At 49.0% G+C, this 14,543-nt stretch overlaps 1 protein-coding gene across 1 annotated transcript in view; it reads left to right on the top strand.

Annotated features, from left to right (window-relative positions):
• Positions 1-14,543, top strand: part of LOC311188305 (patr class I histocompatibility antigen, A-126 alpha chain-like) — a gene marked incomplete at its 5' end in the record, with an annotated part of 162,461 nt that overhangs the window by 114,554 nt on the left and 33,364 nt on the right. The window contains 3 exons of the mRNA XM_084259430.1: positions 9,035-9,371; positions 10,401-10,676; positions 10,808-10,927. Coding sequence (XP_084115556.1) covers positions 9,035-9,371; positions 10,401-10,676; positions 10,808-10,927 — 733 coding nt within the window. The remainder of the gene's footprint in view (positions 1-9,034; positions 9,372-10,400; positions 10,677-10,807; positions 10,928-14,543) is intronic.

Raw genomic sequence — 14,543 nt, 5'->3', positions numbered from 1 at the left:
ATAGGTCCTTTACCTCTTTTGTTAGATTTATTCCCAAATATTTGATTTTTTTTTGTTTTGATAATAAAAGGGATAGTTTTTTTTATTTCTTCTTCTTCAGATTTATTGCTTGTGTATAGGAAGGCTACTGATTTTTGCGTGTTGATTTTGTATCCTGCCACTTTACTGAACTGATTGATGAGTTGAATTAGTTTTTCTGTGGAGTTTTTGGGGTATATTATCAATGTATATTATCATGTCATCTGCAAATAGTGATAGTTTGACTTCTTCTTTTCCTATTTGGATTCCTTGGATGTCTTTCTCTTGTCTTATTGCTCTGGCTAGGACTTCCAGTATTATATTGAAAAGCAGTGGTGAGAGTGGACATCCTTGTCTTGTTCCAGATCTTAATGGAATTGCTTTCAGCTTTTCACCATTGAGAATGATACTGGCTGTTGGCTTGTCATAGATGGCCTTTATGATGTTGAGGTATGTTCCTTGTATCCAAAGAATTTCAAGGGCTTTTATCATGAATGGGTGTTGCACTTTGTCGAAAGCTTTCTCGGCATCTTTTGATATTATCATGTGGTTTTTATATTTCTTTTTGTTGATGTGTTGGATAACGTTGACTGATTTTCAGATGTTAAACCATCCTGTGTCCCTGGAATGAATCCTACTTGGTCGTGGTGAATTATCTTATGGATACATTGTTGGATTCTGATAGCTAAAATTTTATTGAGGATTTTTGCATCAGTGTTCATTAGGGAGATTGGCCTGTAGTTTTCCTTTTTTGTGTTGTCCTTGTTCGGTTTTGGTATTAGTGTAATGTTGGCTTCATAGAACGTGTTTGGTATTGTCCCTTCCTTCTCAATTTTTTGGAAGAGTTTGTGAAGGATAGGCACTAATTCGTCTCTGAATGTTTGGTAGAATTCATTTGTAAATCTATCAGGTCCTGGGCTTTTGTTTTTGGGGAGGTTTTTGATTACCATTTCAATTTCGCTGCTTGTAATTGGTCTGTTTAGGTGTTCTATTTCTTCTTTATCTAGCTTTGGGTGATTGTAGAGTTGTAGGAATTTGTCCATCTCCTCTAGATTGTTGAACTTGTTTCCATATAACTGTTCATAGTAGTTACTGATTATTCTTTTGATTTCTGCTGTGTCCGTTGTGATTTCTCCTCTTTCATTTATGATCCTGTTTATTTGTGCTTTGTCCCTTTTTTCCTTTGTGAGCCTGGCTAGGGGTTTGTCTATTTTATTGATTTTTTTCAAAGAACCAGCTCTTGGTTTCATTGATCTTTTGGATTGTTTTTTTTAGTTTCAATTTCATTTATTTCTGCTTTGGTTTTTATTATTTCTTTTCTTCTACTGGTTTTGGGGTTTTTTTGTTGTTCTTTTTCTAGATCTTTGAGCTTCGAGATTAGGTTGTTTCTTTGAGTTCTTTCTTGTTTTTTGATGTGAGCTTCTATTGCTATATATTTTCCTCTTATTACTGCTTTTGGCAGCAGGGTTTTTTGAGGCAGACTGGGTAATCTTTGTGAGCTTAGTAAAGCTTATAGGTTTAGGTGCTACCCGTTGGAGACCAGCTAGGAGACAGGTGAGCCCAGCCCTGGGGTCCTGCCTGTGTCACTCTGTTAGTCCCACCCTGGCTCTGGCCTGGGAACTGCTGCAGAGCCTGGGGGCATGGCTGTGTCAGTCAAATGGACCTGATCTCCATGGTCTTGGACAGACCTAAAAACACATTCCCTTTTATTAGAGGTCAGGGTGGAAGAGAAGATAACATGTAATCATGACTTGTAAGGTCATAGGCTTGGGTAAGAAAACGATATTTTTGGGTGTAGGTAGTGAAAGAGCCAAGACGCTTTTCAATCTGGGAGAGCTCAGACAGAGAAAGGAACATGGACTCTAACTCCTCCTTCAGTCCCACCCACTTCCCTGAGGGGAGGGACAAGAGGATAAGCAGAGAGAGGGTGTGGCTGCTGGGAGGTGAAAAGAAAGTGGGGGGGGCGACTGGATTGGGGAGCTGGAGGAGGAGAAGATAGAGAATTTAGGGGATCAAAGGACACCGAAGAGGGGTTGGGAGAGGGCAAAGAGTCTGAGAGGAGTCTCGAGACTTTAAAAATATGGCAGGTTTTCAGGAGGGAGGGAAGGGGTGGAGTGCAAGAGAAAGACAGCCTGGGCTTAAGGCAGTTTGGGGCCACTTTTTCTGCCTACGACAAAGGTTGTCTAAGTCGGTTAGAATTTTGGGGTCAAAAGAGCCCATTTCCGGCCACCTAGAGCCACTGTCCAGTTCATATTTGGGCCAGGCCGTGGTGCAATAAAAAATGAGGTGCTTAGGTCTCATATCCGGCTTTAAATGTAGAGGGCCCAGGGCCTTTAGGAGGCACCCCAAGGGGGTGTCTGCCAGAATGTGGGATTCCGTTGATTCCATAGTGAGTGTCCCTCTTAGGATCTCAAAAGGAGGGTCGGGGAGGGAGGCTGGGTTCCAGCGTCCCTGGCCGGATCCTCAGGGAATCGAGAGGGAGAGTGAAAGGGGAAGGCGGCGTCCCGCTGTCATCTTTACCTCCAAGAAATAGGAGAGGTCGTTCCCCTGAGGAGACAACTCACCTCAGAGGGAACCCCAAATGGAAAGCGCAGATCAGGAGGGGGTAGCAATCGCTGAATAAAATGAAGAAACCCCCGTGATCCTGTTATAGGGCAGCACCGATGTTAGGGGGAAAGGATGTCCTGAGCTAATTCCATACAGGCTTTGTGGACTCCACCCGCACTCCAGACCAAAGCCATCAGGACACCGGGAAAGACAAATCCCATCACCACCAAAGGGAAGGTTGCTGGGACCTATAACACCAATACAAAACGGGTGCCTGACTGTGGGTCCTCACCCGCGCGCTTAAAAGGACTTATCAGTGCTCTACTGCAGGCACACGCAAAAGGTTAATAAAAGGTTTATTTACAAGGGAAGGGGAAATGAGGAAATGTACAACTCAGGGAGAAAAGTGGGAGACAAAGTTTTAAATCTGTCCTACCCGATCCGCTGATCTGGAATCCCAAATGGCACTCTGAGAGCTGGCCGCGAGCCAGGAGCCCTGAAGCCAGGAGGTGAGCCAGAGAGCGAGCCCCCCAAGGCCCACATGTCTGGTTTTTATACCAACCCTGGCTGCTTAACTCCACCCTCAGGTCCCAGCCACCTTCCCTTTGGTGGTGACGGGATTTGTCTTTCCTGGTGTCCTGATGGCTTTGGTCTGGAGTGGGGGTGGAGTCCACAAAGCCTGCATGGAATTAGCTCAGGGCATCCTTTCCCCCTAACAATCCAAGGGGCCTTAGAGGCAACAGCTCACCCGGGGAGAGTCACGAGCCAAGCGCTGGTGGTCCACAGGCCGGCCAGGTCTTTTCGTTATTCGCGATTATTTGGCAAAGTGCCCTAGGAAGAGAAGGTGGGCCAACAGGAGGAAGAGGAGGATGGCCCCTCCAAGGGAGATGGGAAGAAGAAGTTGTTGAAGCGGAAGTGGCCACATGGATTGGAGTTACCAGGAAGCCCAGTAAGGGACTAGAGCAAGTCCCTGCTCCGCTCACGTGGCATGAGAGGCAGCGAGGGCCGTTCTCCCGCAGGGAGGGTGCCCCGGGTCGTGTATCAGCGGCCCTTAAGCCTTAGTGAGCTCGGAGGGGTTGCAGACTTCCAGTTCCACGGGGAGAGGTAGAAAGAGAGAGAGTGAAGGAGAGGGAGAGTGGAGGGTTTGGGACAGGGCAGGGATCGAACCCCGTTCCCGGCCAGTGCACCAGATAAAAGGTTCAGAGCGGTAAAGAAAAGGAGAGCCAGGCTAAATTTCTCAAAGGAAGGGAAAATTTATTGCACCCCTGATGGCCTCAGGGACCCAAGGTGGGGGTCTGTGAAGCCGCGCACATTGTCAGGGGGAAGCAGGGTTTTATAGGGTGAGGAGAGGTCAGGTGTGAGACTGGGTTTGTAGGTCCTGTAGGGCAGGGGAGATTCATTATCTGAATCCTCTAGGCAGGCTTCTGCATTCCTGTTCCCAGGTGGGCTTTCTGGTGGGTTTTTGTATTCAGGCCTCCTGCATGGACCTTTCAGTAGTGAAACAATAGGTAACTTTAAAAAAAAAAATCATACAATTGTATGATTATCCTTAAATTTACAGAAAGTTATTTTCTTAAATATGCTTTGTTAGCATATAATGGTTATTAATATTCTAAAGTAAAGAAGTAATAATGCCAGGGACCACCCTCAGCAAACTGTCCTGTGAGGGGTTCCTGTAAGGATGAGAGGGCATGGACAAATCTGAGGGGTTAGGGGGAGAGGGAGTGAGGAGATGCAAACACTTGATCAGGGTGCAGACATCATCCTGCTGAGGGTCTCAGCAGCCCTTTATTTATACCTTACAAGCAAACCCAGAGTACACAAGCATATGTATTAGAGCAGGAAGATAACAATCATCACATCTTCCTCTAGAACAGCCAGGGGTTTATTTGCCCTTCAGCAGAGGTTGTAACATTCTTTATTTTGAAGAAGGCACAGTTGCTAAACAAAAGTGTTCTTAGAATAGTCATTTATCTTAAACAATCATTTTATTACTAGCAAAAACTTACATGACTGAGACTAACATTTCTATGTTTACTATAGTGAAGGATTAACTAAGGGCTGGGGAAACAAAGGACAGGAAGTTACCTGGGGGAAGGGAGACAGAGGGATTTTTTTCTAACTAACCTATAAAGTTGAGACTAACATATAACCATATTGTTACAGGGCAGGGAAAGGGGCAGCCCAGACACCACAAACCTGCCTATTCTAAATGGGTTCTGCCATCCACTGCATCAACACAAATCATGAGACTTTAATGGGAAGGAACTTTAATACAATTAGGAAAAAATACAGAAAAGGCAAAGAATATAGTTTCTAAATCAAGCACCCAAAGTTACCCGTCGCCTCATGGGTAAAAGTCCACCCAAGCAGGATTGGCCCAGAACAAGGCCCCAAAGCATGCCACAAGTCTTAAGCATCTTCCAGTGGGGAGCCACAGAAAAGGATCAGAAATAACCAGACAAGTCTGGAGGGAAAAGAGCAAAATCAAAATCAAGATAAAAACAGCCATTGCCACCTCCCCACGGGTCTCTCACCCACATCTGTGTCACCCAGTCCACGACCAAAAGGCAAGTGCAATTTCTTCACGTGTCTCTCGGCTCCATGTGCCTCCTCTGGCTCCATCCGGCTTCCTTCCTTCCTCAGTCTCCTCTGCAGCTTCTTCTCTCTCTGCTCAGCTCCACCCTCCACTTGGGTGGGGCAGGGAGCCTGGAACCTCCCCCTTTCTTGGGGACCACCCTGTTACAATCACCCCTTTTAATTTTTATTCCACCATATCTATGGTGGCACAGATCTCAGGGTGTAGTGTTAGGAGACAGTCTTTTTTCAGGGTTACAATGTGTGTAAGAGAAGCAACAATTAGTCAGCAGCATTGTCCATGAATGTCCAGTATGACAGTTTTCCATTACTGGAAAATAGTCCATTATCCAAGCCAAAAGAAAAAAAAATCTGGAGCATTAGAAGCGTGCAGGTGAATGTTACAGGGCAGCCCGGATACAAAATGGGTTGCCTGACTGTGGGTCCTCACCCACGCACTTAAAAGGACTTATCAATACTCTACTGCAGGCGGGCCTCCCCGGTGGCGCAGCGGTTGAGCGCTGGATTGCAAAGCTGCCCCCAGCCTCTGCAGCGCCAGTTCAATCCCTGGCTGCTCCCTGGCCACCTGAGGAGGGTCCCACGTGGTGCGCAGACCTCTCCTGCCGCCCGCTGCTCCCCTCAGCAGTGTACTTCGGTCCTTCTGCCTGCTCTGCTCCCAGCTGTGGCTCTGTGAATTCTCTCACCCTCCCACGCTTCTGACTGTACCCAGTGCTTGTATAAATAAATAAAAAAATTTAAAAAATCTAAAAAAAAAAAAATACTGCAGGCACACACATGAAAGGTTAATAAAAGGTTTATTTTTAATGGAAGAGCAAATGAGGAAATATACAACTCAGGGAGAAAAGTGGGAGACAAAATTTTAAATGTGTCCTACCCGATTCGCTGATCTGGAATTCCAAATGGCACTCTGAGAGCTGGCGCGAGCCAGGAGCCGTGAAGCCAGGAGGGAGCAAGAGAGCAAGAGCCCCCAAGGCCCCCCAAGGCCCCAAGGTTTTTATACCAAACCTGGCTGCTTAACCCCACCCTCAGGTTCCAGCAACCTTCCCTTAAGTGGTGACTGGATTTGTCTTTCCCAATGTCCTGATGGCTTTGGTCTGGAGTGGGGGTGGAGTCCACAAAGCCTGTATGGGATTAGCTCAGGACATCCATTCCCCCTAACATGAGGACCCACAGCTAGGCAACCCGTTTTATATCGGGGCTGCTTTGTAACAATATGATTAAAGCAAAAAACAGAAGGCTTTTATACAGAAATCATCATCTAATATATATTGTTTTAATAAGATACTGATTCAATATTAAGGCACCAAGGGCATGGAGGGCGTCAGTGCCAGACAAGCAGCACTGACTCTTCACTAGCCCCAAGCTCTCAATTAAGGGGGGAATTCTCCTAATCTAACAGAATCTAACCTATTACTCCTCTACTTATTTAATCAGCCTAGTTTTCATATCTAACTTTAAGATCAAGGGAAAATTCCTTTTTCTGTAAGATTGGTGATTGTTGTTTTAAGGAACTACAAATATTTCATCAGAGGCAGGGCCTGAGATGGTTATAGCTTTTGGTTCTCAGAATGGTTAATACGTGACATCAGCAGTGGTAACATTGACTATTCCCAAGTGCATTATTTGTGCTGTCAAGATTATTAGCTTAACCAGTCACAAAATTGTTGTTGGCTTATTCGTGAATGTATACTCCAACAGCTACCATACCCATTGTCACTGAAAGGGAACTGTTAAGGAAAAGCGAATCTTTCCCTGTTAAAGAGCCATAGACATGGAAATGTCAGTAAAAGACAAGCTTGCTTCCTTAACAGGCATATCTAAACAAGGACTGGCAGCCTGCTAGGCTGGTTGTTCTCCTGGGCCAGTCTCAAAGATCTGCCTCCTTCCCCTTTTCCTGTGTCAAGAATTTGTATGCTAACTAACCAATGTTATCAATGAATTATGCAGTGCCATTTGCTGTCAAATTGGTTATTCAGTAATTGATCAAACAGCATTTGCAGTTTTACTTTTAAATGTATATTTTAACAATGGTAGAAACTAGCCATAAACAAATGAGACTCTAGCAGGAGTCAGCTAAAGAGATTCCTGACTTTTCAGGAATCTGCCTCATGCCTGGACCTTTGTCAGACTGTTAGGGGGAAAGGATGTCCTGAGCTAATTCCATACAGGCTTTGTGGACTCCACCCCCACTCCAGACCAAAGGCATCAGGACATTGGGAAAGACAAATCCTGTCACCACCAAAGGGAAGGTGGCAGGGACCTGAGGGTGGAGTTAATCAGCCAGGGTTGGTATAAAAAACCAAACACATGGGCCTGTGGGTGCTCACTATCACTTGCCTCCTGGCTTCAGGGCTCCTGGCACGCGGCCAGCTCTCAGAGTGCCATTGGTAGGGCGCATTTAAAACTTTGTCTCCCATTTTTCTCCCTGAGCTGTACATTTCCTCATCTACCCTTCCCTTGTAAATAAACCTTTTATTAACCTTTCGTGTGTGCCTGCAGTAGAGCATTGATAAGTCCTTTTAATCGCGCGGGTGAGGACCCACAGTCAGGCACCCCGTTTTGTATCGGGGCTGCCCTATAACAAGACGACAGGAGTAGCATGGCTCCCAGCATAATAACATCTTTTGAAACGTTTTATTCTAGTAAAGTAAATATTTAAAGCTATAACCCACATGAAAAAATTATACATGGGATCCGTAGTGATTTATGAGACTGTAGAGACATGCTGAAAGAAAAATGTTTGAGAATCACTGACCCAATTCCTGGGCCTGGATTCAGGGAGGCAATAGTGTGACAAAGGTCTTGGTGCAGGAGAGGAGGGTCTCGGGGTGTGGCTCTCAAGGTCTCAGTCCCCAGAGCGCTGTTCCGGACTGGAAGTTGACTGTTGGGGTTTCCTCATCTCCCCAGTTTCACTTCTCACAACCTGGGCGGGTCCTCCTTCCTGGATACTGGTGAGTCACCCCAGGGCTCACTCCCCATTGCCTGGAGGTCTCCAGAGCAGCCAATCAGCAGCCCCGAGGCTCCAGTTCCAAAGCCCCCACCCACCCTCTGGGACTCCGTGGAGGCGCGTCCTGGGGGATGGGGGGCGCAGCCCTCCTGCTGCTGCTCGCGGTGGCCGCGGCCCGGAGGGAGACCCGGGCGGGTGAGTGCGGGTCGGGAGGGGACAGGGCGCTCCCAGAGGCGGGAGCGAGAGCGCGGGCGGGGGTGGGAAAGGCGCGACCTCGCCGCCGCCCTAGTTGTCCCCCCACCTCGGCCCCGCCCCGTCCTGGCCCCTTTCCGTCCCCCCGAGACCCCAGCCTCCTCTGGCCCCCCGAGTCCCGGCCATGTTCATCCCGCAGCCGCTTTTCACTCTCGCTCGTCTTTCACCCACTTTCTGTCTCGTGGGCGCCCCCTGGGACTCGAGCCCCCGAAGGGGAGAATAGCCTGGGTCTCCCCTCCCGCCCCCAGGCCCCCACTCCATAAGGATTTTCCACACCACGATGTCCCGACCCGGCCCCGGGGAGCCCCGCTTCATCTCCGTGGTCTACGTGGACGACACGCAGTTCCGGCGGTTCGACAGCGACTCTCCGGGCCGGAGCTTGGAGCCTCGGGCGCCCTGGGCAGAGCAGGTGGAGCAGGAGAAGCAGGAGGAGTGGGACGAGGACGCGCGGATCCTAAGGGAGCGCGCACTGTGGTACCGAGCGCGACTGGACGCCCTGCGCGGCCTCTACAACCGGAGCGAGACCGGTGAGCTGGCGCGGGTCCGGGCCGGGTCAGCACCTCCATCCCCACGGACAGGGCGGGGGTGTCGCTCAGGATCTCCCCCTCCACGCTTCTCTGCAATTGCCCGGGAACAGCCCGCGGGACTTTCACCCCATTTCATTCCATTTAGTTTATTCAGGGCGGGAGGGGGCGCGGGCGGGGTGACCACGGGGTGACACTGGCGGGGACAGGGTCTCACACCTTCCAGATGATGTCTGGCTGTGACGTGGGGCCCGACTGGCGAGTCCTCCGGGCATACAGACAGTACGCCTACGATGGCGCTGATTACCTGGCCCTGAACCCGGACCTGCGCTCCTGGACTGCAGCGGACACGGCCGCTCAGATCTCCCGGCGCGAGTGGGAGGCCCTGGGTGAGGCAGAGAGATTCAGAAACTATTTGGAGTACTGGTACTTGAGGTGGCTGCGCACATGCCTGGAGTACGGGAAGGAGACTCTGCAGCGCACGGGTAAGAGGGGCCTGGAGGCCTCCCGGTCCCCCCCTGCCTGGAGTCACTGCGGGAAATGAGTCCTCTCTCCAGTCCCGAGAGGGGGACTCCCCTGGGTTTCATGTTCTGCACGAGAGAGACCCCCAGAGACTCCGGCTTCTCCTGAAGGACAGTGAAGGGATCCCGTCTCTCCTGAGAAAGACAGACAGTCCCTGACATCACACGTCACCGGGTCCTTTTGACCAGGGGCCTGTTTGGGAACCAGGAGTTTCTCCCTCAGTCTTGTTTCTGGTCTGAGAACATTTTCAGTTATGTGATTCCTGCTTTTCTGTGTCATTCACCTTCCACCCAGGTCAGGAATAAAAAGTCTGTGTTCCACTCCCTCTGCTTCATCCTACCCTGGGTTTCCTTCCTCATTCTAGTACTATCTAAGAAATAGGAGACTCTCACAGATTCCCCAGATTAGCCTGTTTTTTACATTTTTATGCTTCTAGCTGTTACAGGGCAAACCCTGATAAAAAATGGGGTTTCCTGACTGTGGGTCCTCACCTGTGTGCTTAAAGGTGACGTATGAATGCTAAACTGCAGACACACATAAAAGGTTGATAAAAGGTTTATTTACACGGTAAGAGGAAATGGGAAATGAATAACTCAGGGAGAAAAAGAGGGAGATAAGTTTGTAAATACGTCCTACCCGTTCCGCTGACCTGGAATCCCAGTGACCCACAGAGGTGGCGAAAACCTAGCACGCCTCGTGGCCAAGCCAGAGACTCCTGGCCACATGACCAGTTAAATACCCAAATGGAGAGCCCAGTTGCTTAACTCCACCCTCGGGTCCTCCCAACCTTCCCTTTGGTGATATGGGATTTGTAGTTCCCAGTGTTGTGGGGGTGGAGTCCACAAACCCTGTATGGAGTTTGCTCAGGACATCCTTCACCCCTGTCATTCCTGCCACGCCAGTTGTGTTGTCCATTGTGAGGATGGTCTCATGAGGAGTCTTCAGTGTCCATGGAGGAAACACAAAGTGAGTTTTCTGATTTACCACCTCAGAACCCCCAAGGACACGTGTGACCCACCACCCCACCTCTGAGTATGCGGTCACCCTGAGGTGCTGGGCCCTGGGCTTCTACCCTGCGGACATCACCCTGACCTGGCAGCGAGATGGGGAGGACCTCACCCAGGAGATGGAGCTGGTGGAGACCAGGCCTGGAGGAGATGGAACCTTCCAGAAGTGGGCAGCTGTGGTGGTGCCTTCTGGAGAGGAGCAGAGATACACGTGCCACGTGCAGCATGAAGGCCTGCTGGAGCCCCAAGTCCTGAGATGGGGTAAGGAGGAGGATGTGGGCAGTGATGTTGTTCTCAGGGCCATCAGGAGCCCTTCTGGAGCCCTTCTGGAGCCCTTCAGAGGGTCAGGATAAGGTCTGGAGCTCAGGGTATGATCTTCCCTTCCCTACCAGTGCCCCCTCCTCAGTCCTCCATCCTCACTGTGAGCATCATTGCTGGCCTGGTTCTCCTTGTTGCTGTGCTCACTGGAGCTGCAGTGGCTGCAGCTGTGATGTGGAGGAAGAAGCACTCAGGTAGGGAAGGGAGTGGAGGATCTTGTCCACTGGGGGCTTTCATATCCCAGGGAGAACTTGCCCTGCCTGGTTAATGGGAAGTACCATCCACACACATGTGTGTTGCCCAGAGGGCATTTGGTCCAGTCCCCCCTACCTCCTTTCTTCATTTTTCTCAGTCCTGACCTGGGTCTTTAGTCCCAGTTCTGAAAACTTCCTGTTGTGCAGGATTAAAAGATTCCTTTAGGTCTTCTGACCTGACTGCTCCCTGGTCTCCCATGATGCTTCTTCCCACAGTAGGACAAGGAGGAAGCTACACTGAGGCCGCAGGTAAGTGTGGATCTGGGGTTTGATCCCTGAGCCCCTGGGGACAGTGTAGATGGACTCCATGGGGGAGTTACCCTCATCAGTCCTTCCTGTGGTCTCATCTCTGACCAGGTTCTGTTTTGTTCTCAACCAGGCAGCGACAGTGCCTATGGCTCTGATGTGTCTCTCAGCCCCTAAGGATCTTTTACAATGAACCTGATGAGGCTCCTGTTGTGCGCACCCTGGGCAGCAGGGTGATGGTGTCACTGTTGTTCTTAACTGTGATATTGAGCATTTGTTCATATATTTATTTTTCTATGTCTACATAAGTTGCTATGTCTATAAATAATAATAAATAAAATATAATAAATAAAAAAATTTATTTATTCATGCATACAAGAAATGGGGTACAGGCCAGATGCACGGGAGGTGATAATATTCACCAGAGACAGAGTGGGGAACAGAACAAGCAGACTGATGAAATACACTGCTGAGGGGAGCAGCGGGTGAGACAGGAGAGGTCTGCCGCGCCATGTGGGATTCTTGCCTGCTGGCCGGGATCTAACCTACACTGCAGAGGCTGCGGACAGCCTCACAGTGCTGCCCTCAACCACCAGCGCCACCAAGGGAGGCCTGGAAGTCAATTTTTTTTTTTTGCTATATTTATAACACTGTTTTTTTGTCCTTATTAAAATTGGGTTATATCTTGCTGATCATTGAGTTTTAAGCATTATTTGTAAATTCTTGATACAGTGCTTTATCAGTTTTGTAATATGCAAATGTTTCCCCCCACTCTGTGACTGAACTCCTTTACTGACGGGAAAGCAAGCATTATTGTCCAGACAGAAGCATGGATATATTTTTTTAGAAAAGAAAAGATAAATTTCTAATTGGTTTTGAGCAGATACTGGCTGACTGGGATGTTGGGGGATGGAAGGGAATGACTGACTTATGCGTATCCTTGAGTGTTATTTAAATGTTCTTGCATGAGCGTGAAATATGCTTTCAAAACTAAATTACACTTCATTCCTCAATTTATAAAACTCTTCACACATCATGTCCAAATCACGTATTAAGATCAGACTGGCATGTGGGCTACAAGTGAGGGACCCGCACATCATAGTTGCACAGTCATGGTTTCTCTCAGGGGTCACCCTGGTGTTGTTCGTTCTGTGGGTGTTGGACCTGTGTCCATCATGAGAATATCATGCAGAGTATTTTCACTGTCCCTAATGTCTTCTGTGCTCCAAGGAAGCAAAAGCAAAAAAGAAACCAATGGAATCACATGAGATTAAAAAGCTTCTATATAGTGGGGGAAACTCATTAAAATGAAAAGACAATATCAAGTTGCAGAAAATATTTGCACATCATCAATCCAAAAAGGAGTTTGCTGCAGGAGGCCTTGTTGCTCCAGCCAGATAGGATACTGACAAGCAGCTAAGAGAAAAGGCCTCACACTGTGGGGCTGAAGATCTGGCATCCCTTTGCTTTTTGTTCTTGGTCATAGAGAGAGAAAAATTTATCAGAAAGTATATTAGGCAATAAATTATATGTATCAGCATACTGTAAGTAAATAGCACGAAAAATTGTTTGTTTAGAAATTAGTTGTTTTTTTTTTTTTTTTTTGTCAGTCCGCTCTGCACACTCTGGTGGATTCCTCAGTCCCCACACCTCACACAGTGGACAGTGCTTGTCTCTAGCACAGATTCATTAGAGAGAGTGTCATAAACCAGAATAAAGCCAGAAAGCAAAAAGTGAAAGAAGGTAAGCTAGCCCACAAAACGAAAACTGCACGTTAGTAATAAAAAGCACATAGAATAAGACTCCAAAGGCTATACGGGGAACGACAAGCAAGCGCCAATGTGAAACAAGCCGAAAATAACAACTGCCTTTTTTTGAGAACATAAAGCCAGGGGAGAGCGCGAACGCAGTCCCCCACTACCACAAATTATGCAGTCGAGTTTCCCACATTTGGGGAAATCGCAGGGGTCAGCACATCCGGAGTGCAATGGATAAGCCTCGCCCTGGGAAAACCACCTTCGTGATCATGGTATCTCCCCTGCCAGGTAAGTATAAAATGTTATTTTTAAAAATAATCTCAATATTTCATAGGTTATAGAAGGAAAATTTTTTTCTTTTCCAGTTTTCCCAGGTATCACCATCCAGGGACTGGAGAGAGGGGTTCTGGGAGAAAAGCTGGAAACCTCACACACACGGCAGTCTCCAGAGTCTCCTCTCCTCATAGCCCTGCTGCTCTGACTCCTCACAGAGCATCTCACCCCTGGACGCCGCCCTCCAGGACCCCCAACTCTGCCCACCTCAGATCCCACCCCGACCTGGCAGCTTCACCAGAATCCGGAGCAGCGCGGCAGCGCCCCCGTGTGGCCACAGGGCTGAGCACAGGAGCCCAGAGCTGCCCTTTCTCCTGCTCAGCCAGGCCCTCCCCAGGCTCCCTGGGCCCCCAGCGGCAGGACAGGCATCTGCACACAAGGGGGCGCCCAAGTGCTGTGTCATGTCAGAAGTCCCCAAATTTTCTTAGTCCTGTGGACAAAGGACAAAAGCAGGTTTCCAGGTCATAATAGCTGATTCCCAGATTATGGGCTGATCCCCAAATATAGAGGTTCCTTAGGTCTCGGGTGGATCCTTGGACTCCAGAGTCTCTGTACTTTGTTTCTGCTTCTGCTTCCAGGGAATTAACATTCAATTCTACCCAGGAGCCCAGGGCCTCGCCCAGGAAAAGGACAAGGTTCCAGGATAACGCCAAGACCCGGGGCCAACCACCCATCCACGCCTTGCAGCAGGGGGGAGCAGGAGTGATCAGAGCCGGGAGAGACCCGGGGAGCTGGTGGTGGTGTGTGGTGGATCATTGGTGGAAGGGCCACACCTAAGAGGAACAATAACTATAGAAAGATGACCCACGCTGTAAGGAAATAAATAAACAAATATACATCTTTTTAAAATTTTCCATCCCTGAATGAGGGGAGGTTGAGGAGAGCCCCCAGGGCACGACTAGGAAGATGGGGAGGCTCCTGGAAATGGAGCAGAGGATGAACATGGGGACTAGGAGATGGGGCCCAAAAGGAGTGGTGGGGGCACCAGGAAGGGTGGGGCCAGGAAGGGGCAGCATCGGGGACACTGTGAGGGGAAGGTCTGTGTGGGTGACGCGGCTCTGGCTGGGGCTGGGAGAGTCTCTGTCTCCCCTGGTGGGACTGCAGAGGGGCTGGAGCTGTAACTGATTAGGGATGCACTTAGGTTCTGGGCCTTTCCTGTCCGTGCAGGGCTGGTGTGACTCACACACGCACACTCAGGCTGATGAAGGAGAGAGAGGAGG

Source organism: Talpa europaea (genome assembly GCF_964194135.1).
Source record: "Talpa europaea genome assembly, chromosome: 2".
NCBI lineage: Eukaryota > Metazoa > Chordata > Mammalia > Eulipotyphla > Talpidae > Talpa > Talpa europaea.
Note: the sequence above shows the minus strand (reverse complement) of the source record. Positions and strands in the feature narration are given on the sequence as shown.